At 41.2% G+C, this 25504-nt stretch overlaps 2 protein-coding genes and 1 non-coding gene across 7 annotated transcripts in view; 2 read left to right on the plus strand and 1 right to left on the minus strand.

Annotated features, from left to right (window-relative positions):
- The first annotated feature begins 2179 nt into the window (after positions 1-2179).
- On the plus strand, positions 2180-11835 carry LOC128246493 (uncharacterized). The gene is made up of 16 exons (XM_052964723.1): positions 2180-2243; positions 3440-3542; positions 3973-4115; positions 4567-4664; positions 4805-5007; positions 5522-5688; positions 5949-6064; positions 6363-6434; positions 7306-7407; positions 8146-8304; positions 9339-9423; positions 9989-10172; positions 10364-10546; positions 10678-10847; positions 11173-11277; positions 11548-11835. The coding sequence occupies exons 1-16, from the start codon at positions 2241-2243 to the stop codon at positions 11788-11790; spliced, it is 2136 nt and encodes a 711-aa protein (XP_052820683.1). The 5' UTR covers positions 2180-2240; the 3' UTR covers positions 11791-11835.
- On the plus strand, positions 6587-6663 carry Trnah-gug (transfer RNA histidin (anticodon GUG)). The gene has a single exon. It is a non-coding gene; the product is annotated as a tRNA-His (tRNA).
- A 1020-nt stretch (positions 11836-12855) lies between the features above and the next one.
- The window catches only part of LOC128204108 (filamin-A-like), a 74437-nt gene continuing 61788 nt past the window's right edge, over positions 12856-25504 (minus strand). For all 5 annotated transcript variants that reach the window (XM_052905460.1, XM_052905469.1, XM_052905478.1 and 2 more), the window contains exons 12-17: positions 19787-19917; positions 16381-16514; positions 16084-16238; positions 15318-15533; positions 14845-15036; positions 12856-13962 (exon numbers count right to left, since the gene is read on the minus strand). In XM_052905460.1, the coding sequence (XP_052761420.1) occupies positions 13775-13962; positions 14845-15036; positions 15318-15533; positions 16084-16238; positions 16381-16514; positions 19787-19917 (1016 nt within the window). In that variant the 3' untranslated portion in view covers positions 12856-13774. The remainder of the gene's footprint in view (positions 13963-14844; positions 15037-15317; positions 15534-16083; positions 16239-16380; positions 16515-19786; positions 19918-25504) is intronic.

Here is a 25504-nt window from a genome sequence, read left to right on the forward strand (position 1 = left end):
AGGTTTCATGCATATATCACTATAAAATATATTGTCACTTGTGAAAGAGTATATCTTACACTATTCGTATCTCATTGGTAACGTCATAATTCCACTGGAAAGTAACTTTTGTATCACATGTATATGTGGCGCCATCTGAACTTGTCTGTTTACGAAATATTGGTTCGTGAGATTTGCGAAGTAACACAGCAAATCATGTAAGGTTAATTTACACTATGATTATATATGGATGTATTAATATAGCAGAACAGTTTTAGTATATTAGTTATTGAAATTAGCAATAACTTTAATGTTCGGCCTATAACTATTTCTTGGACCGCGGACTGACACAAGGTAGAAGACTTTTGTCGCGTCTTTTCGATTGGCTGAGAAGAGGGAAATTGGCGAATGCAGCATTTTCATTGGCGGGAGCTGACGAAGTACTACTACGGTGGCTGCTGAAGATGTATCAAGGAGCTGGGTATAAAATGGAACGCGCAGAAGAACAGGGATCTCTTTTACACTAACATAACTAACAGTAACTTACATAACTTAAGACTTCTACGGATGGCGTCGCAAATGTAACTATATTGCTTCATTGTTGGTTAATTATAACAAAGAAAATAAGTAACATTTAAACATATTTTCGTCTTTTTATTCTCGTTTAACAATAATTAACCTTCACAGACTAACGACTAAAAAGGGGTCACTCTAGCGAAATAATATCTTGCATTTCATAAGCGGGGTAAACTGAATACTCTTACAATATTTAGCAAGCATAATTATTTGTCCGTCCGTACACGTGATAGTACTATTTTACCAGAGTTTGGTCCAAAAGGCATGTATAATTTGCATTTTTTTGGCAAAATTGTTATGAGATCAGGTACCAAAATGTTTTACACAATTAACAATGTCTGTGGCGTTATCCCGATTGCTATTCTGTGATTTAAAAAAAAAAAAACATATCTGTATTGTTGAAATACATTACCAGAAAAAATGCAAATTCGAAGTGTGTACGTGAACGTTTTACTCTTGGAATATATCGTGCCTCAAAACTAAATAATAAACGAATCCCAATCCACTTTTGTATTGTGGAAGGCCCTTAACTTGAACACTCTGGCTTGCATTTTGTATTGTGGAAGGCCCTTAACTTGAACACTCTGGCTTACATTTTGTATTGTGGAAGGCCCTTAACTTGAACACTCTGGCTTACATTTTGTATTGTGGAAGGCCCTTAACTTGAACACCATGGCTTACATTTTGTATTGTGGAAGGTCCTTAACTTGAACACTCTGGTTTACATTTTGTATTGTGGAAGGCCCTTAACTTGAACACTCTGGCTTACATTTTGTATTGTGGAAGGCCCTTAACTTGAACACTCTGGCTTACATTTTGGTATTGTGGAAGGCCCTTAACTTGAACACTCTGGCTTACATTTTGTATTGTGGAAGGCCCTTAACTTGAACACTCTGGCTTACATTTTGTATTGTGGAAGGCCCTTAACTTGAACACTCTGGCTTGCATTTTGTATTGTGGAAGGCCCTTAACTTGAACACTCTGGCTTACATTTTGTATTGTGGAAGGCCCTTAACTTGAACACTCTGGCTTACATTTTGTATTGTGGAATGCCCTTAACTTGAACACTCTGGCTTACATTTTGTATTGTGGAAGTCCCTTAACTTGAACACTCTGGCTTGCATTTTGTATTGTGGAAGGCCCTTAACTTGAACACTCTGGCTTGCATTTTGTATTGTGGAAGGCCCTTAACTTGAACACCCTGGCTTGCATTTTGTATTGTGGAAGGCCCTTAACTTGAACACTCTGGCTTACATTTTGTACTGTGGAAGGCCCTTAACTTGAACACTCTGGCTTACATTTTGTATTGTGGAAGGCCCTTAACTTGAACACTCTGGCTTACATTTTGGTATTGTGGAAGGCCCTTAACTTGAACACTCTGGTTTACATTTTGTATTGTGGAAGGCCCTTAACTTGAACACTCTGGCTTACATTTTGTATTGTGGAAGGCCCTTAACTTGAACACTCTGGCTTACATTTTGTACTGTGGAAGGCCCTTAACTTGAACTGTCTGGCTTACATTTTGTATTGTGGAAGGCCCTTAACTTGAACACTCTGGCTTACATTTTGATCCCTGTTGCAACGTCATACAACTAATTAGGGTCACAGATTATACATATATATACCTTATCGCACAAGACACTGACCAATTATTCATTGTTTCCAGCTGAGCTTCACAGAACACAATGGTAAGCACATGCATGCTTGAATTTTGAATATATAATATAATATATATTGAATATGTGTCATGAAACTTTTTCTTTACAAGGTTATATTAAATGTAATTGGCGATGGCGTTAAAAATTCCTAGAAAAGGCATATATGACAGTTTCTAATCGCCCAACAACACCGGTGATATATAACATGAAGCTGACAATATTTAGCACATATTCATACTTTAGGCATCATTAAACATGAAATAAAATATATTTCCTTAAAAGGACTCGTTCATGGTAAAATGTAGTTTTTTTATTACGAAATAAAGTGTGGCATATCATCGGGACTGTTAAAACTTAGATACTGACGGCTGTAACCATTCAATAAATGTTGATACATGCTCAAATTGTCTTTGAAGTCCATGATTTTACTTACACGATTCTACAAAAGGTCGTAGCGTGATTGGTGTAAATTGACATTATCACATGGTGCTACCAATGTTTTAAATGTATTCAAATTAGCATGAGTCACCGTAGGCAAGTGGATAAGGTATCGGTTTTACTAAAAGCAATCTTAAATATACCGGCCTGGGTTCGCTCCCACCACAAATAGTTTTTTAAATACTTTTATTATATTATTTTCTGAAATTTCGGTATAAAAGAGTAAAATAATAATAATATTAATGTTCATATTTGCATAAGAGACATGAGAGACATCGGGAAGTCCACTTAATTAGCCCTTCCGTGCTTGCTATATTTAAAATAAGCGCACGAGGATTCCCTTATCCTGGCGGACTATTGTAAATCCGCTCGATTGTGACCGAATCTGATAGCTTGATAACATTTCCTCGACGGAAACTTCTACTAGCGTCCGTTTGAGAGACCATAGCGGACCATAGCGGGAATCCCATGGCTGAGACGTAGACACTTATATAAATACAAATAGACCAATCACCTTCAATGAATGATTTGCCCAGTACATTCTGATTCTGTAAAATAGTTCCGGTAGAAGGCCGTTTGAGTTCAGTATATCACAAGATATAATGTCACAGGTTGTGGACATAAGGTGACGATGAACACGGCGACCTATTGTGTGCTATATATATACGTCCCCGTGGCATTTTTGTCCTAATAGACATGTCAGCATCACCGGTGCATGGATCAGCATATGTGAGAAAACATTAGCAAGTATAATACGTCATAATAATAACTGTGCATGTTATAACTAGTTCCTGTGTACGTTGGCGGCGTTGTTCGCTGTCACTTGGGGCGCTCACCAGCATCCCACTACGACCACACCCATACCAAAAACAGACCATGAACTCATACAGGGTTGGTACACATCAAAATTAATCCAACACTTTTAATCTCTCGAATTAAATGTACAACATAAAAAACGAGGTAAATAATAAAGCAAAGGCAATATAGAAATTTGAATAGATTATAGCAAAATTATATATTAACATATGACGATAATTAATATGTTTATCTACGTGTATATTTAATTGATATTATATATTTTATTAAAGCGGTAAAAGTGATACACCATCGTAAGATTATATGTAACACATGTCCCGTTCTTTGATTGTTTCCAGCCTTAATGCATATTTCCGCCAGCGGCATTTATATTTACCCATTGTCCATAGTTTTCTTAACTTGAGAGTTTGGTGAATAAGGACTTGAGGCTGTATTTAAAATAACATTAAACCACAGCGCCCTACATGTATACATCTATGTCAAATGCTTCGTTGCTGTCCATCAGACCTGTTAGCGGAAAACGCTGCTCTTCGGGGGAGACTGGGGACGATGGAGCAAGGGGTTGGCGACCTGAGCCGCCAAGTGATGCTGCAGCAGCTTTTCGTTGAAGAGCGCATCCGCTCAGATGGCAGCTCCGGACTCAAACAGGTACTTTAGTTGAACGGGAGGCAGCGGCGTATAATGTTTGTTATATTTTGTAGAGGATACCAAATAGTTTAATTTGAAATAAGATGTTCTGAACGTTTCATGGAAATCCTTAAGAATGTTCGTTCTTTTTTGTTTTATGATCTAGAATTTTCTAGAATCCTGCGAAACGAATCTGTCACCTGTCCCAAGCGCTCAGAATTTCTTCTGTAAACTTACCATAACCTTGAACTTTTACCGGAACACCAATATAGGCCAGTTATGTAAATTGTTCAAACGTTAATGATAAGAAACGAAAGTGTGAAGCCGACGACGACGCGGACTCAATCAACAACGCAGTGTGGGTACCATGGTCTGCAGGCGACATATAAATGAAGGCTGTATATTGTTCTATTAAACGCACATGCAGAAGAAAGTAATATATACAGACCATAATAGCAATGTGCATTCGAAGGTGCGAAATCAACAAAGCGGCGAGCGATCGTACCTGACAGCGGACTATGCCACCATGGGAAGCGTCGCTGGCATCCACGAACACATCAACAACATCCGGTAGGTTTTATTTACATTGAGTGAAAATGGAGTCCACGTTCATGTAGTTTATGATTCATATTAACAACGTCGGCCCGTTTCGTTTTCATAAGAAAGCAAGGCAAATTTGTTTACTCGTGACATATTAACTTTCATTCCAGTACCGTTGGTATGGGCGAACTAAACGTCGTTCTGAACGGTGTGGAGTTCCGGACCCGGCATAACGACTACCGACTGTACATGCCGACTACCGATCGCACGTACAACGGGCGCCGCGAGATCCCATTCCCTGATGTGCCGCCAGCAGTCCTCGCGAAGCTCACCGTCGCTGAGCAGGTCGAGGAGATGAAAGAATGGTTCAAAGGTGAGTTTTTTTAGCTCGTCTGCTTTTCGAAGAAAATTATCGAGGTATTGTCATAACCCTGGTGAGGGTGTCGTTGCCATAGACAGTACGCACATGCTTAGAAAGGCCAATAACTAAGCTAATACGACTTTGATAACTGTCGAGTTATACCCCTTTCTCGACAAAACAATACACAATCTTAAACTTTTGCCATAACCTGAATCCCGTTCAAAATATGCCACTGAAATTTGATACACATGTTGTTGTAACCTTGGTGTCGGTGTCGTTCTTAAGAAAAACCTTAACTTTTGCCATAACTTAAGAAATTATTCAAGATGACACTTGGTCCACAAATGTCGCCAGTACAATTCGCACATGGATAGCAATGCCTATTACCCTGTCCCTGTCGAGTTACGCCCCTTTTTCGACAAATTTGGCGCTCAAATGATTATGGTTAAACGCTCTGTTGAAATACTAATAACTTAAGGGAACCCAGATTCTTTGTTGTTTAGCATACGTCTCGTTTACGCCCTAGCGTTCAAGATGCAGGACCATTCTGTCCGTGACTACCGGAAGTATTTCAAGCCTGTGCTATGCTACATGGAGGGCGGCTGGACCACGAACACAAAGACACTCGAGGAACCATTCTTCTCGGACAGACACCACATTGACGCCTCAAGCTGGTTCGACCTCCAGGATAAGGTATAAAATTTTGAAAAAAAAATGGAATCGAATTTAAAATATTTTATTATAATAATTATTATTGTTCTATTCATGTTAGGTAATGCAGTTTCTGTAAAACAAAGTTGCTATGGAAGATGATATTATGAAATATGTTATTTTCTAGAATGTGCATAATTAGTTTCTATAAACGTTGACGCCAATAAGCTCTTTTTGTTTGGCTTCCATTTTGGCTCAGTAACTTGGCCCGACCACATGGTCACTATGTTTTTTCCCTACAGGTGCGGTTCGCTTCCTACTCCGGGGGCAAGAGCAGCTTGGAGAACTTTGCCTACCTGCCCACAACCATTATTAACGTGGTCAACGGTACGCCCGAGTACGCACAGTGGAACTACAGGTAATATAAACCTTATTGGCCTGCCTCCATGTAGCCTGTTCGCTTCATGTCCTCCGCCAAATGCAAGCACAGCCATTAATTTTGTTAACGGCACACAGAGAACGCCAAATGGACGACAAAGGGCCATTCTTGGATAGTTTTTATTGCTCAAGCCAAAGTCTGCTGAAGAAAGCCCGTTTGTACACAACAGAATCTTTTGAGAAACGAAACAAAAGCAAGACTGCACGAAACAATATCAACATTATTTTGTTTGCATGCATGTTTCCATTCAATGTGTAACATGTGTTCATTGTTTCAGAATCATGTGCCATCCTCTGAAGAACGATCTGCCCACTAGCGCCTTCGAGATGATTGACGATGTAGGAGAACGGTAACGTCTCTTTGCGTTCATTATTTGCACGGAATACCAACGTTTTACTAACACAATAGCAACACTGAAAGAAGGGCCATCTCGCAAATGACAAATTATCGTATGTATCATATACATGTATACCTGCTTTAGACGGCTGGAGTTGACAAATGGGTCCGCCTGGTTAGCTTAATCGGTAGAGCGTTGGACTGTGAATCGGACAACCCGGGTTCGATTCCCGGGCGGACCAGGTCACCTCTGTTGTGATTGGTTATGAAATCCTTTCTACGACCATTCGCACTGTATCACTGCCCCTGGCATGTACAGAAGTTGTCAGTTCCTTGCAAAGGTGAAGGCACCTAGTACTGATTAACCGCCTGATATAGTCTGCCAGGATAGGTGTGCGATGGTTGAACTGTCACTCTGGGACCCTTCAATGTGCTCACGCCGGGACCCGGAGTATAAACTACTAACACCACCATCAAATGGGTTGACTTCTTTTTCCCCACATGATCAATGGAGATAAACCCCGATCGATTCTGTAACATGACAAGAGTTCATTGGACATTTCATGAATATAACCAGTATTAAAACCAGTGTTAAAATGTTGCAGAATCGATTAACATAGCAGTAATACCAATACATATATCCTGTATATTGCACACTTGTACAATACTGGAAAGCTTTTTTGTCTTTTATACATACAAAAATCGCTTTTCAGATATAACGATATTCAAATATACGCTTATACTTTTATGGTACGAACAAGTTTCTACATCGATTTCCTTCATAAAATTATACAACTCGCGCTTCGCGCTCTTTTATCATTTCAGTTACTTAGTGTTGGATTTAAATTTTACTTCAACATTGTTTGTAACTTATGTTTGTGCAGGATGAAGAAGGGTATGCCGATGTCTCGATACAATGAGACCCGCCTGGCCAGGTTCCAGCTCCGTCGCCAAATCCCCACTAACAGAAATAGCTACATTCCTAGGTAATATTATCCATAATTTATTGTACCCTCACAGCTACTTCCCCAGTTAACACATCTGCCATGTGTTATACACTCACAGCTGCTTCCCCAGTTAACATATCTGCCATATGTTAAACTCTCACAGCTACTTCCCCAATTAACATATCTGTCATGTGTTATACTCTCACAGCTACTTCCCCAGTTAAAATATCTGTCATGTGTTATATTCTCACAGCTACTTCCCCAGTTAACATATCTGCAATATTCTCACAGCTACTTCCCCAGTTAACATATCTCTTATGTGTTATAATCTCACAGCTACTTCCCCAGTTAACATATCTGTCATGTGTTATATTCTCACAGCTACTTCCCCAGTTACCATATCTGTCATGTGTTATACTCTCACAGCTACTTCCCCAGTTAACATATCTGTCATGTGTTATACTCTCACAGCTACTTCCCCAGTTACTAGTAACATATCTGCCATGTGTTATTCTCTTACAGCTACTTCCCCAGTTAACATATCTGTCATGTGTTATACTCTCACAGCTACTTCCCCAGTTAACATATCTGTCATGTGTTATATTCTTACAGCTACTTCCCTAGTTAACATATCTGCCATGTGTTATACTGTCACAGCAACTTCTCCAGTTAACATATCTGTCATGTGTTATACTCTCTCGATATATGTATGATTAGCTCATATCTGCAATGTCAGGTTTATATTTACCATTCCTATAAACAAACTCTAACTTTCAGGACGTATCTGTGGGGTCTGCTGGACGACTTGATGTACGAAATTCCGGGCAAGGATAACTACGGGGCCAATATCACCGATGACTCTCTTGGTCTGACCATGTATCACGTCAATTCCAATACAGAGCCATTGGAGCCCGTCAATACCGCTTACTACAACAGGTCTGGAGTAATCTGCAACCCCTTGCATGCTTACTGTGTAATTGTTAATAGTTTCATCATCGAGCTCGTCGTCTTGGTAAATGTTGATTATTAGCCGCACTTTCAGTCGTAATGTCAGCCGTATATTGACCGTTATATCAGCCGTATTGTTAGCCGTAATATCAGCCGCACTGTCAGTCGTAATGTCAGCCGTATTGTTGACCGTTATATCAGCCGTATTGTTAGCCGTAATATTAGCCGCACTGTCAGTCGTAATGTCAGCCGTAATGTAATTCGTAATGTCAGCCGTAATATCAGCCGTAATGTAATTCGTAATGTCAGCCGTAATATCATCCGTAATGTCATTCGTAATGTCAGCCGCACTGTCAGTCCTAATGTCAGCCGTAATATCAGCCGCACTGTCATTCGTAATGTCAGCCGTAATATCAGCCGTAATGTCATTCGTAATGTCAGCCGTAATATCAGCCGCAATGTCAGTCGTAATGTCAGCCGTAATATCAGCCGCACTGTCAGTCGTAATGTCAGCCGCACTGTCAGTCGTAATATCAGCCGTAATATCAGCCGTAATGTCATTCGTAATGTCAGCCGTAATGTCATTCGTAATGTCAGCCGTTATGTCATTCGTAATGTCAGCCGTAATGTCATTCGTAATGTCAGCCGAAATATCACTCGTAATGTCAGTCGTAACGTCAGCTGTCGGATAAACGCTATTATTGAAATTGACATGAAATTTTGTAACAAGTGTTTTTTAGTTTAAGAATACGCATGCATACATAGCCTGTCACGTCACTCTGACACATCTCTCTGACTTCAATGTTTGCAAAATTCTACCCCAAATTGTAGCTTTTTACTGACAGAGATGTATTGTCTGAATCGTCGAACACTTGCGAGACACAATGATTTATCTCTGGCTGTATTTAAAACGACTTATTTCCGAGTGCTGGAGATTGAAAGGGGTACATCTTTTAAAACGTTTCGAATGTATTGTTATCGAAAATTTTGAAACAGTGTCTTTAATGTCGTCTGTCCGCCAGGATGTACAAAATCGTCGAGAAGGATGCTATGGGCAACAAGAACGTCCACCGGGGATTCTCCGACTCCAACTTCTTCGCTGCACAGGTATTCGCTAGACTACACGCAAACGGGTATATCGTAACATGGTTGTCGAATGGCCTTTTGAAACATTGGTCGCCATGGCGTGGTACGAATAATGTTAAAGCTGCACTCTCACAGATTGACCAATCTTAACAACTTTTTTTTTTGTCTTGGAAAGAGCAAATTTTTGCGTAAATATCTGCAAACCAATGATATAAGACTGCTGACAAAAAATAGGATCGTAGATTTTCATATTTCCGTTCGAAAATTAATGTTTTATGGCTTAAACCGTTACTAACGGTTTAAGAAGAATGCATAAAACATCATTTTTTGTACTTAAATATAAAAATCTGTGATCTGGATTTATATAACTGGTTTCTATGGATTTTCGCAAAAATTGGCCTGTTCCAAGACAAAAAAAAAAGTTGTCAAAACGTTCAATCTGTGAGAGTGCAGCTTTAACTTCTAGTGTTTAGTATAGCATGTAACCTTAAACATAACAATTTCAAATCGCAAATACTAGCAGTTATAGAAAATACCGACAAAAATAGTTTCAATTTACCAATATTGCACCGCTGTATCATGGCAGACGTCAAACCCGAGGATTGCGGCGTTGTCTGTGGATACATGTAAGGATTACCGCGACCACAAGACCCATCACAACGTGCACAACTGCACGCACTACTCCCAGCGATACACGTGGGCTATCCCCCTGGAGATCATCTACCTCACACCGCTCTACGAGTGGAATCCACACAACTTCCGTCACACCAGTAAGTGGATGACACATCTTTGTATACGCCTATTATACTACAGCTTACGTGTCCTCATATTTGGTTTATTTAATATGTGAAAGGATTCTGAAATCCTGTGTTTACCGATGACTCCCATCTTTCCACAATTGCATCGTTTTGTATATGGGCCAAACTAAAAACTCAAAGCAACATCTGGTAATTATATTTAGCGGCATCTGGGGGTCCCGAGATTTATTCGACGACCCACAACTCCCAAGGGCAGGTCAGGAATGGGAAGTTGGACGCCGACCACGCCTATAACGGGACATGGGACAAAGGCTTCTACCGGACACCTATCGAATTGTTCTCCACCACCAAGGCCGTCGGCGCTGACCGGGCGGACACAGCGAAAGGCAAGCTCTTAATAGTCACCGTTAATTGACAAGTATTAAGTAGTTAATGCATATACCATGTAGTTGTTTGTGCTAATATAACGGCCATGGTAAGGTTATTTAAGATATTAAAGTCCCAAGTATAATTCCAGCTTCCGTCGGAGTTCTGGATCCTCATGGCGTGGTGCAAAAAGTGGCTGCTTCCGGTACGCACATCATCCTGCCAAACATTGAAGGCGTAGGGAAGGTGCGCACGAGATATCCCATCATGCCAGTGCACGCAGACGGCGAGCAAAGTCGGAAGGAACTCGACGCTCTCAAGGTCACACATTCTACATCTTAACTTCGAACAAATTACGGGTAGCTAAACTATGAAAAACAAATATTATACAATTGTAATATTTACGGTTGTTATCCGGACCTGTGATGCATTCAAATACTATCAACTAGTATACAATAAAGTGTGCGGTCAGAGCTTACACTTTTGCATGCTGTACATCAATTAATCTTCACTTTGGCAAGGCAATTTCATAAACACAAAACTATATTTTGTATCGTATGAGTTCTCTCTGTGAAGGTCTTATCACTCTTAAAAGCAACACAGAGCGCAGCATTCATGGCTAACGTACGACCCATTTAATTCTCAGGAGATGGTCATGAACATGGCCAAATACTCTTCTCTGTTTGAAGTAGAGCCAACCACCGTCTCTAACGCCAACACACAGTATAACCAGCAGCCGCACATGCTCAAGGTAAGCCCAGTAAAACACATTCCTAATGCTGTTAACGACATCCGTATATGTGTATTATATATGGTGATAAATATGACCAAGAGAATGGAGACGATCACCTTAATCAAGACAAGATATACATGTATCACCATACTGAGCTCTGTAAAGATGAAATTTTAATTGAGATGCCGGGTAAAATATTTGTTCATTGCAGGTTTTTATAAACTTAAGTATTTGTTATTACAATATAAAGGAATAGAGTATGCTATGTAACCGCTATATGTGTCGCAGGTGACACCGACGACGCAGGATCCACCGGGCTACCACGGTCACGACCTGATGATCACGCAGGCGGACATTGAAGACATGAAGAAGGGCCAGACGGTGCGAGGAATCCTCACGACCACTGACCAGCAACATCAGCATAGCATCGACATCCACATGGACGCCCATGGCCAGTACGTTATGGCCGCGTGTGACGGTCTCCCACGCTGCTGGGACGGGCACGACACGCATCTCACCCTAGATTTTTGAGTGGCTGCCATGTTTTAAATCATGTAATAAAATGTCATGCTCGTGGTCTAGGCAACCTTATTATGTATAATGAATTGTTTTACATATGGCAGCTGGCAGACTCATTCAGAGCCAAAGCATTGACAACGTCCGCAGCAGCACTGCCGTACGTTTGTATCGGTGACGTAACTGTGCTATGTTTAAAGGATTGGCTGAACTTATAATTACTTTGTACAGATGTTCGCGCATTTGTTGAGACAAACTGTAATATTTAACTTGAACTGAGGTTTATACCACACGCAATTATACTTAACACCGGCACTATTGATTCCATGTCCAGTCCATCTTGACCGTTCGAAAGGATTTCTAATAACCTCAAAGCATTAATCGTTGAATTGATGCGCCACGCAGCTCCTATGTTGAAAGGGAAATGTGAAATTATATGTCAAATATTAAGATGCCATTCCGAAACAGTAGCTGTGGTTAAATCTGTTGGTAACTAACAACACGGTCATATATGCGACGATGTTGTCTTCAATCATATAAGCCAAAGTGACTTGAAGCAGTTCTTAAAACACAGTTAAGGGTGGCCCCGATTTGAAGGTTTGTAATGACAAGGGATATGTTTTCGAAAAAAAAGTTGAGCTATAGCCGTGGAGAGGTCGGTATCGTCGGCTTACTAGTCGTTGTGCAAAAACTTTTAACCCCGGACACAACTGATATTTAAATGAAACTTGATGCGCATGTTGACAGAATACAATACGTTCATACACAGCTAAACCAATTTCTCTGGCTTTAATAAGTGTCGAGTGATGCCTCCTTTTATAACAGACGGCTAAAATACAACAGACTGAAATACAAAAGACGGCTGAAATACAGCAGACGGCTGAAATGCAACAGACGGCTGAAATACAACAGACAGCTGAAATGCAACAGACGGCCGAAATGCAACGGACGCTGCACGCTTGTCTCTACATTGTGCTACAGAATACTTGTATCGAATTGGGATTCTGACTAAATGGTAGTGGATTTTGATATATAAAACAATAACTCTTAAGACAGTGAAATGGGGATAGAAAACAAGTATTGTTGAACCTCCAATGTTTAATTTATTAATAAACATTCCTAGATATTGTGAATCACGCCGGTGACACGCGCAACGAGAGACACACTCCCCAACCACCACAGACTGACTGACAACACCAAGTACAGGATAGGCGGCTCCACAAACACACATACAATCATACAGTAGAATCCTTAACATTTCAAAACACAATAAATACAATAAATATATGTGGGAATTAACTTATATTGCACATCGACAAAACACAAAAAAAATATTTATGTAGGTTAAGTATTTTGTACCATTTTGGCGAAATTATAGTTGTCCATAACACTTCAAATAAGAACGTTTATATCTATTATAAAATTAAAATTAATCTATCCAAATCACTCAGGAATAATGTTCAACAGACAAGCACACGATGTATTTGAAGTAATAGTGACGTCATTCAAGCGTCCTTGAACGTCGCACTGAAGACGCCCTGCGTTATCATGGTCGAAAGTCCTAACAGCTAAAACCTTCCGCCCGTAATGGGGATGAAAACGTTATAAGGTAAATGTAAGAGTAGAGTGGTGACCGGGGTCGGGCACTGACTGGACACTACAAACACACGTGGTGATCGGGGTCGAGCACTGACTGGACGCTACAAACACCCCTGGTGACCGGGGTCGGGCACCGACTGGGCGCTAGATCCAGACGCCTGTAACTAGCTTGTCCTCATTCTGGTGCTTGAATCGAAAACTTTCACTTGTCCTTAAGCGATATGACACCATTTCAACTTTAACATAACCCTCTACACGTAGAGCAATCACCAGCCTAGTAATGGCCGTTTATACCGATTACAAAACAAGGAAATTCATAATAAATTGAATCACGCATGTCACCACTGTACACAGATAAAAGCTATACAAAGTAACAAAACACATAAGGAAAATACATAAGTTAAGCGTGCAAATTGAAGGGGCTGCCGGGAATGTCATCGTCTCCCCACTTGATGGAAAGCATGTGCTCGCCTGGCTCCTTGCAAGTGTACGTCACCGTGATTGACGTGTTCGTCGTCTTCTTCACGCTCAGGTCCGCTTCCGGCAAGCCGGATGGTGCGATCATACCGACCGACAGCAAAGCGTTACCTGTTAGACAATGACAAATAGCTGGTGTTAAATTGATAAAAGATAATCCACTAGCATAACTGAGTGTGCGTGATATAATGTTCTGACTTCCAAAAACGCAATATTTTACACCAAGACAATCTACATGTATGGCATGCGGGCGTTTGCGAACACTACTGTTCATGTACTACGTAATACGCGTATGTGTCCATTGTACAAAGCTCAGATTAACATACAAAGCACGGAACATGAAGTGTATGCGAGAACCAGTGAGCTTACAAAAAATGTTTAAATGGGCACAATATAGCTTTTAATTTAATAGATGCAAACCTTTTCATTTTAACTTTAATGCAGAATTATATTTCATTTATTTAACTTGAATGATCAAAATAAAAAGTAAATCATTTGTGTACAGTTAAAATATTGGCCTTTATTAATGAGGTTGCAATCAATACGTTTCCACACACTCACCCGTTCAAACGCGCAACAAATATCGCTAATATATTTTATCTATACACAAATCATTTATTTTTCATTTAATTATTGAAATGAAATGAGTTCAATATAATAATGTATTAAAAATAAATATAGGTGCATCGATTATGTGACCTATATCGTGCCACTTTAATTGATAAAAACTCGCAATAAACTTGTGTACGAAATTACAACTGTTAACTGCACGTGTGTAGCTTCACGTGCATGCACGAGTACTACGGTGTATTTTCAGCCTCTCATCTATCTGATATCACATAACGGCCTTTTTGATTACCAAAAAACAGGACCTATTTGTAGATGATTACGCTGAGCCTTTCCGGCTATCAAGGGACGTTGTGAAAAGTGCATATAGGGCACAGAAAAAAAGTTAATCAGATCAAATCCGCCATGACAAGAGTTTGCCCATACCCGCATCTTTGACGTCGAGTGTGAGGTTCTGTGCCCTGTTGAGGAAGGCCTTCTTAATGCCGGGTCCACGGGCAACCACCTTGCTAGCATCTCCACGGAACTTTTTGGACGCCTTCTGACCCGGCTTCTTCTCCACAGTCTCCACAACCATGGACGACTGCTCCAGGATCGGTGACGGCTTCCGGCCGGAACCTGAAGGTCAAAAAAGACAGCGTACAGACGTCGGGCAGCGGCGATTGTATCGATGCATAACTGTTAAAGGCCTCTCGTATGAATCTGATAGTTTTTTCATTGGTTAAAGTTTAAAACGCAGTCAGAATAGTCTAGTCTTGAAACCGGTGCACAGACTGTTTACGCTCGAGCCAGAGCAGATCATAATTAATGTTCAATACAGCTATTTCATTACAGGCACTGCACGTAAAAATCAGTTATAACCAATTAAAATTAAATCCAGTTTAGCGAATCATTCTTACCGGTGACGACGGCCTGGTAGGGGCTGCCTGCGATGCCGATATTTCCGTACTTGACGGTGATGAGGTACTTGCCGGGGGAAAAGGGCGTGTAACTGAACTCATACCCCTCGTCCACTTCCGCGCAGCTCAGCGCTGCCTTGGACGGCCCGTCGATAAAGCACGCGAGGAAACCGGAACCAGCGCCAGCTGTCCGCACCACAAACTTTGCCTTTTGGTCTGCAATAGTTATTAAGGTAAATATAGATTACTAACTTAATAACATAGAAATAACCAAGGCAAACTGGAGTAACGACCTCAAGCTGGAAGTATAAGTGAAGTAATTGCTGTGTATCACATAATCATATCTTAAAATAAAAACATAACATTCATGTTTAGGCACCACCCCACTCACGTCCCTCTTCGGTAATGAACCTGAAAACACTTTTTATAACTATATTACTCTTTGATGCCGAAATTAAAGAAAAAAGAGACTTAAATTATAAAAAAAATATTCTGGTTTAAGTCTGGAGCAAACCAACGCCGATACAGTCAAGGAAAATTAGAAAACGGGCAACAAACCCACACGCCAACAATGACTCATTAACAAATTTAAAGTTAATGTAACGTTAAGTCTTTTATTAAAAACGTGAGTATAATTCCAATTAAACGCATACATAATGGAGATCAGAGAAATTGGATTTAAACGTATGTATAATGAAGATCAGAGATATTGGATTCGAACGTACATAAAAATATGATTTCACCTAAAAATGCGCCATCTACTTACTGCATCTTGCGTTCTCGAGTCCGTCTCCGAACGCGTGAACCATGGCGGGATCGGCGGCTACGGATCCAACCATGACGGCGAACGGGCTGTCGGGCACGTGCGTGTCGTTCAGCTTCACGTCCACGTAGTGCACGCCGTTCTCTTTCGGGATAAACCTATGGAAATATGATAGACAGTGAAGAACATGTAAGGGAAGAGCAGTACCTTTGGAATGAATGTGTCTGTTTGTGCTTATTTTTAACATTGATACGAAATGGGATTCTTGAAATCATTGACACCAATCTTGTTTTTTCCCACCTAATGGCGTAGAGTCCAGAGTCCATTTCCTGGATAAAGCAGTCATCGTGGCCGCCAGATGGTGACCGGATGAATGAGTGCAGTTGACCGGAAGCGCCATTGAACGACACCGTGAACGTCGCCGGCTTGTCAATCTGCAGGGGATACACGGGATGAGTTTTCAATAATATGTGCGTAGTTAAAATAAAATGTGAAATATTCGTTCGTGGGCGTCATACATTAAGGCTTTCTTACATTTACAGAACATAAAAAATGTATTAATCTGCCATTTAGTTGAATTGCAACACCATAGACAATACTAATTCCCTGTTTTCTGAACAATTGCGAATAATATTTTTTTATAACTTTACAATAAACTCATTAAAAAGCATATTTCATCGTTATAAAGCAAATCTAGAAATCCACACGTGCATCTCATTACTGGTACAAGCGGCACACAGCGTGGGTCGGCGGTGCCAGGCCAGCCGTTAAGCCGGTGCGGCAATCCCCGACATGACACCTGTCACCGTGGAACAGGTTCATCAGTCGGCGACTAAACGCTCAATCGCTTAACAACTCGCTCAATTATTTCTTATTGTCGTTAGCTCCATTGTGCTACCTGGAATACACATCTCCATAAATTCCTCGAGATATTGCATTAGTAAGCAAAATAAGTTGGTTATTTGTTAGGCAGGGTTTTGGCCAGGTAGACGAGAAAGTTGGCAGGGGATGCTTGGTGCAGATGCTTCATGCAGACGGCACCACAGCCGGGGAATGAATCCCAGCTGGAACTTATCCATGCTCAACATTAATTTTAGTAATTTACTTATTATAACAGAAAATTCAATACTGATTTCCAAAGTTCATTAACAAAGAGATATGGCCTACCAATGTTCAGTAACAAAGAGATATGGCCTACCAATGTTCAATAACAAAGAGATATGGCCTACCAATGTTCAGTAACAAAGAGATATGGCCTACCAATGTTCAGTAACAAAGAGATATGGCCTACCAATGTTCAGTAACAAAGAGATATGGCCTACCAAAGTTCAGTAACAAAGAGATATGGCCTACTAATGTTCAGTAACAAAGAGATATGGCCTACCAATGTTCAGTAACAAAGAGATATGGCCTACCAATGTTCAGTAACAAAGAGATATGGCCTACCAATGTTCAGTAACAAAGAGATATGGCCTACCGATGTTAGGATATAGAGGTTACAACCACAGGAAGTAATATGTGTAATCATGATAGGATCAATTGCAATTTGTTTTAATCATGTCATGTCGATTTCAACATTGCTAAAAGCCTGAACAGACTAATCATCACCGTCGGAATCAACGCTCTTGTATTACGATTACTCCACTCAATGGAATTGAATAGCCTGGGTACCGAAGATCATTGTATGCATATCGAGGGGTGAAAGCGAAAAGGTTCTATCTGCTTCTTTATTTAATGTCACTTAGAACCTTTTCGCATTCACCCCTCGATATGCAAGTCCTGCAACTATTATATATCCTTGTATATATTCAGAATATTAAATTAATCAATGATCAAGGGTCATCTTTGACTTATATCATTGTGTTTATTGTGTGAACTGATTGATAAGAAATAAACTATGTTCTGTTCTGTTCTGTATGAAAGTCCTGCAAATATAATTGAATACGTATGAAAGTCCTACAAAAAATATTGAATACGTATGAAAGTCCCGCAAAAATTATTGAATACGTATGAAAGTCCTGCTAATAGTATTGAATACGTACAGAAGTCCTGCAAATAGTATTGAATACGTACAGAAGTCTTGCACATCTAATTGAATACGTACGAAAGTTTTGCACATCTAATTGAACACATACGAAAGTTTTGCACATCTAATTCACATCTAATTGAATACATACGAAAGTTTTGCACATCTAATAGAATACGTATGAAAGACTGCACATACTATTATATCGTTTATGACTACATACTTCCAATTAGCTTTGTTTTGTTTACAATAATATTATTCTTTGGTCTTAATCCATTTCGTCCACGTGATTCCAGACGAATCATTTCGCTTTAAAACATGTTTTGGCATCAAGCTGGCTTAGATTCCTGTGTCTGTACACAAAGGAATGTTAATAGTGAAGCCTTACATGAGACCAGCGAGTAAGCATACATGTCTGTTTCAAATTCCGGTCCGGCCATTACTTTTTTTTCAAATACTATGTTATAACCATATTGCGTTCCTATTAAGCGATCTTTGATCATAAGTTTAGGCATCGATGTCTTTTATTGAAGAAAACAATGTTCCTTAAGAAGAAGTTCCTAAAAGTAAATAAGAAAATGCATTCAGTGTTTATAATCATACCATTACGTTTTAATGCCAAGAAAGAACTTTAGCATGTGAACCAGACGTGAACAAACCAAAATAAAACAATTACAATAAACTGAAAGTAAATAAATGAAAACACAATGGCAATACTGGCTGTGGGATGAAAGAGACCTTCACATTACCGTGGACTAACCTTATTGGCTCCCTGTCGTTAATGGAAATAAAAACCAACTGACATTACATACATTCATTCTCATGTCAAAACATTCATTACAAACTAACATTATATTCATAACAATTATGCACCAGTCAATTGTAACTACGGCCCCCAGGTCCGGAGAAAAGTGGGAACTTTGACTTTCGGTCCAGCCAAGCCCGGGTAATATCCTTGCCTTGCGGGGACGAACTGCTGGTAAAATCCCCGCTAAATGCACCCGCACCCACGGAACCCTAGGTAAGGCCCATTCCCCGCAAATTTTGGCGCGACGACAGAACCACCTCATTCATCCGGCACTGCGGGGCCACCTGGAAGGTTAAAACGCGACCCATTCCCCTGGCTATTCCCGGTATACCACCGGACCTGGGGGCGGGGCGTGGTCGCAATTGACTGGTGCATCACATACATAAAGAACTAGTCCATACGCCAACAAACATACACAGGTTTGTAAGCAGCTATGTTTTATACAAGGTATGCTTTTGCTGCATACTACTTCTACTACACAGCAAAATATAAAGCTACTACGGTAGCACTAGTCTACAAAGCACTAAAGAACAATCATTCAAAGCATAATCGAACAAAGACATGTCTTTCAATATCTTTATGACATGTTCTAAGACTTGACGTGAGCGCACTGACCACGCCCTTGGTCTCGGCTCACATCAACCTGGCTGCAAGTAATCCAAACTGGATTGCTAAACGTGCACAACTTATATAACCGCCTGTAGTCAAACCCCCTCACACAGTACCCGTTTTGAAGCACGTGCATCTAGACACTATGAAATGTCAAATACACATTATAAAACAAACGACACATTATATCTAAATGGTAAATCACATAGAAATTATTACATTGGAAGCCGAAGTGCACACATGCTTGCAGGTTTGGTACTTACCGAAAGTCCCCTGTCCTTGAGGGCGTGCACGGTGACCTGGCGGGCCACACCTCCATCAGGTGAAATGCTGACCTTGAAGGGCGATTCATGGATGTGCTCGTCGTTAAACTTCAGATGGATGCCGTACTGACCTGCAGGGGTGGAGGGACGGTTATACAGATATGTCGTATATTCAGTAAACATGTCCTTAAGTATTGTTATAAGTATGAAGAACCAGAGCAAACACGCGCATCGCCGGATATCCCCTGCACTAGATGACATTTTGCTCAAGCATGTACTTTGATGAGGAACATAACATGCGTGACAGTTCAATTAAATGTAGCAGCTTCATAGGTTTGTCTTTATTGTCTTAACAATACAAAGAACTACCACGTTGATACAAAGGCGATAAGAAACAATTGAATATTATCATATTGAGCATCCATAACGTCATCTGCGTCACGGAAACAATGGGAAGAGTTTTTATCTTACAAAACATAACGATTCTGAAATGTTGCAGCAATCTGCTTGCACATTTTCAAGTCATAATGTAATCATATCAGTTTACATTTAGATATATAAAGATGCAATGTTAAACACTGCCAACCAAGAAAAAACGCACACATTCTGTGTTTCTACCTTTTCCCAGAAACCTTTATACTTTATCTCCACGCGAACATCCACATTTACAAACAATGGTCTTACAAATGCAATGTAACGTTTGAAGTGGCTAGGTGCAGAGCTCTGTAAGTAAACCAATAACGACAAGGACGCTGCTATGTCAATATTAACACTTCGTATTAATGTCTTGTAAAAAATGGAAATATGTAAGAAGAAAAAAAAAGTATAAATGAACAGTGCTATTATAAGCAATATGTGTCTCATATACTGAATTTCAATCCCGCTTGTACGTCAACAAAACACGAATTATCGAAACACTGTAAAAGAAAGAACATTTGTTGAAAAATTAGCACAATCATATGATTGTATATATTGCAAGAGTGAATGAAAAGCACGACTGAGTGTATCTTAAAGATCAAACGCAGTACTCAATGCCTTTCTGACAAGAATAGCATTGCATCACGGTTATAATATTCGATGTTAAGACATGTAAATGGCATGATAGTCATAGCATCGACCAAAGAACATATCTTAATGAATCTTGAAAGATGTACGCAAAAGAGTAACCAACTGACAACCATTATGTGTAACATCTCTGGACACAAGCCATTACTGACAACCATTATGTGTAACATCTCTGGACACAAGCCATTACTGACGACCCATCTGTGTATCATCGCTGGACACAAGCCATTACTGACGACCCATCTGTGTATCATCTCTGGACACAAGCCATTACTGACGACCCATCTGTGTATCATCGCTGGACACAAGCCATTACTGACGACCCATCTGTGTATCATCGCTGGACACAAGCCATTACTGACGACCCATCTGTGTATCATCGCTGGACACAAGCCATTACTGACGACCCATCTGTGTATCATCGCTGGACACAAGCCATTACTGACAACCCATATGTGTATCATCTCTGGACACAAGCCATTACTGACAACCCATCTGTGTATCATCGTTGGACACAAGCCATTACTGACAACCCATCTGTGTATCATCGTTGGACACAAGCCATTACTGACAACCCATCTGTGTATCATCGTTGGACACAAGCCATTACTGACAACCCATCTGTGTATCATCGTTGGACACAAGCCATTACTGACAACCCATCTGTGTATCATCGTTGGACACAAGCCATTACTGACAACCCATCTGTGTATCATCGTTGGACACAAGCCATTACTGACAACCCATCTGTGTATCATCGTTGGACACAAGCCATTACTGACAACCCATCTGTGTATCATCGATGGACACAAGCCATTACTGACAACCCATCTGTGTATCATCGATGGACACAAGCCATTACTGACAACCCATCTGTGTATCATCGTTGGACACAAGCCATTACTGACAACCCATCTGTGTATCATCGCTGGACACAAGCCATTACTGACAACCCATCTGTGTATCATCGCTGGACACAAGCCATTACTGACAACCCATCTGTGTATCATCGCTGGACACAAGCCATTACTGACAACCCATCTGTGTATCATCGCTGGACACAAGCCATTACTGACAACCCATCTGTGTATCATCGCTGGACACAAGCCATTACTGACAACCCATCTGTGTATCATCGCTGGACACAAGCCATTACTGACAACCCATCTGTGTATCATCGCTGGACACAAGCCATTACTGACAACCCATCTGTGTATCATCGCTGGACACAAGCCATTACTGACAACCCATCTGTGTATCATCTCTGGACACAAGCCATTTCTGACAACCCATCTGTGTATCATCGTTGGACACAAGCCATTACTGACAACCCATCTGTGTATCATCGTTGGACACAAGCCATTACTGACAACCCATCTGTGTATCATCGTTGGACACAAGCCATTACTGACAACCCATCTGTGTATCATCGTTGGACACAAGCCATTACTGACAACCCATCTGTGTATCATCTCTGGACACAAGCCATTACTGACAACCCATCTGTGTATCATCGCTGGACACAAGCCATTACTGACAACCCATCTGTGTATCATCGCTGGACACAAGCCATTACTGACAACCCATCTGTGTATCATCGCTGGACACAAGCCATTACTGACAACCCATCTGTGTATCATCGCTGGACACAAGCCATTACTGACAACCCATCTGTGTATCATCGCTGGACACAAGCCATTACTGACAACCCATCTGTGTATCATCGCTGGACACAAGCCATTACTGACAACCCATCTGTGTATCATCGTTGGACACAAGCCATTACTGACAACCCATCTGTGTATCATCGTTGGACACAAGCCATTACTGACAACCCATCTGTGTATCATCGCTGGACACAAGCCATTACTGACAACCCATCTGTGTATCATCGCTGGACACAAGCCATTACTGACAACCCATCTGTGTAACATCGCTGGACACAAGCCATTACTGACGACCCATCTGTGTAACATCGCTGGACACAAGCCATTACTGACGACCCACCTGTGGATCATCGCTGGACACAAGCCATTACTGACGACCCACCTGTGGATCATCGCTGGACACAAGCCATTACTGACGACCCACCTGTGTATCATCGTTGGACACCAGCCATTACTGACGACCCACATGTGTATCATCTCTGGACACAAGCCATTTCTGACGACCCACATGTGTATCATCTCTGGACACAAGCCATTTCTGACGACCCATATGTGTATCATCGCTGGACACAAGCCATTTCTGACGACCCATATGTGTATCATCGCTGGACACAAGCCATTTCTGACGACCCATATGTGTATCATCTCTGGACACAAGCCATTTCTGACAACCCATATGTGTATCATCGCTGGACACAAGCCATTACTGACAACCCATCTGTGTATCATCGCTGGACACAAGCCATTACTGACAACCCATCTGTGTATCATCGCTGGACACAAGCCATTACTGACAACCCATCTGTGTATCATCGCTGGACACAAGCCATTACTGACAACCCATCTGTGTATCATCGCTGGACACAAGCCATTACTGACAACCCATCTGTGTATCATCGCTGGACACAAGCCATTACTGACAACCCATCTGTGTATCATCGCTGGACACAAGCCATTACTGACAACCCATCTGTGTATCATCGCTGGACACAAGCCATTACTGACAACCCATCTGTGTATCATCGTTGGACACAAGCCATTACTGACAACCCATCTGTGTATCATCGTTGGACACAAGCCATTACTGACAACCCATCTGTGTATCATCGTTGGACACAAGCCATTACTGACAACCCATCTGTGTATCATCGTTGGACACAAGCCATTACTGACAACCCATCTGTGTATCATCGTTGGACACAAGCCATTACTGACAACCCATCTGTGTATCATCGTTGGACACAAGCCATTACTGACAACCCATCTGTGTATCATCGTTGGACACAAGCCATTACTGACAACCCATCTGTGAATCATCGATGGACACAAGCCATTACTGACAACCCATCTGTGTATCATCGATGGACACAAGCCATTACTGACAACCCATCTGTGTATCATCGTTGGACACAAGCCATTACTGACAACCCATCTGTTTATCATCGTTGGACACAAGCCATTACTGACAACCCATCTGTGTATCATCGATGGACACAAGCCATTACTGACAACCCATCTGTGTATCATCGTTGGACACAAGCCATTACTGACAACCCATCTGTGTATCATCGTTGGACACAAGCCATTACTGACAACCCATCTGTGTATCATCGTTGGACACAAGCCATTACTGACAACCCATCTGTGTATCATCGTTGGACACAAGCCATTACTGACAACCCATCTGTGTATCATCGTTGGACACAAGCCATTACTGACAACCCATCTGTGTATCATCGCTGGACACAAGCCATTACTGACAACCCATCTGTGTATCATCGCTGGACACAAGCCATTACTGACAACCCATCTGTGTATCATCGCTGGACACAAGCCATTACTGACAACCCATCTGTGTATCATCGCTGGACACAAGCCATTACTGACAACCCATCTGTGTATCATCGCTGGACACAAGCCATTACTGACAACCCATCTGTGTATCATCGCTGGACACAAGCCATTACTGACAACCCATCTGTGTATCATCGCTGGACACAAGCCATTACTGACAACCCATCTGTGTATCATCGCTGGACACAAGCCATTACTGACAACCCATCTGTGTATCATCGCTGGACACAAGCCATTACTGACAACCCATCTGTGTATCATCGCTGGACACAAGCCATTACTGACAACCCATCTGTGTATCATCGCTGGACACAAGCCATTACTGACAACCCATCTGTGTATCATCGCTGGACACAAGCCATTACTGACAACCCATCTGTGTATCATCGCTGGACACAAGCCATTACTGACAACCCATCTGTGTATCATCGCTGGACACAAGCCATTACTGACAACCCATCTGTGTATCATCGCTGGACACAAGCCATTACTGACAACCCATCTGTGTATCATCGCTGGACACAAGCCATTACTGACAACCCATCTGTGTATCATCGCTGGACACAAGCCATTACTGACAACCCATCTGTGTATCATCGCTGGACACAAGCCATTACTGACAACCCATCTGTGTATCATCGTTGGACACAAGCCATTACTGACAACCCATCTGTGTATCATCGTTGGACACAAGCCATTACTGACAACCCATCTGTGTATCATCGTTGGACACAAGCCATTACTGACAACCCATCTGTGTATCATCGTTGGACACAAGCCATTACTGACAACCCATCTGTGTATCATCGTTGGACACAAGCCATTACTGACAACCCATCTGTGTATCATCGTTGGACACAAGCCATTACTGACAACCCATCTGTGTATCATCGTTGGACACAAGCCTTACTGACAACCCATCTGTGTATCATCGTTGGACACAAGCCATTACTGACAACCTATCTGTGTATCATCGTTGGACACAAGCCATTACTGACAACCCATCTGTGTATCATCGTTGGACACAAGCCATTACTGACAACCCATCTGTGTATCATCGTTCGACACAAGCCATTAGCCATTGTATTTTTATGTAAGGGTAATAGTTCATGAATTACAATCAAACTTGTTA

This window comes from Mya arenaria, chromosome 2 (genome assembly GCF_026914265.1).
Source record: "Mya arenaria isolate MELC-2E11 chromosome 2, ASM2691426v1".
Classification (NCBI taxonomy): Eukaryota; Metazoa; Mollusca; class Bivalvia; order Myida; family Myidae; genus Mya; species Mya arenaria.

Bases quoted from the DNA above. Each gene is read 5' to 3' on its own strand.
- LOC128246493 (XM_052964723.1), top strand. The intron at 4,665-4,804 runs GTAGGTTTTATT...CTTTCATTCCAG, and splicing joins GAACACATCAACAACATCCG to TACCGTTGGTATGGGCGAAC. The intron at 8,305-9,338 runs GTCTGGAGTAAT...TCTGTCCGCCAG, and splicing joins AATACCGCTTACTACAACAG to GATGTACAAAATCGTCGAGA.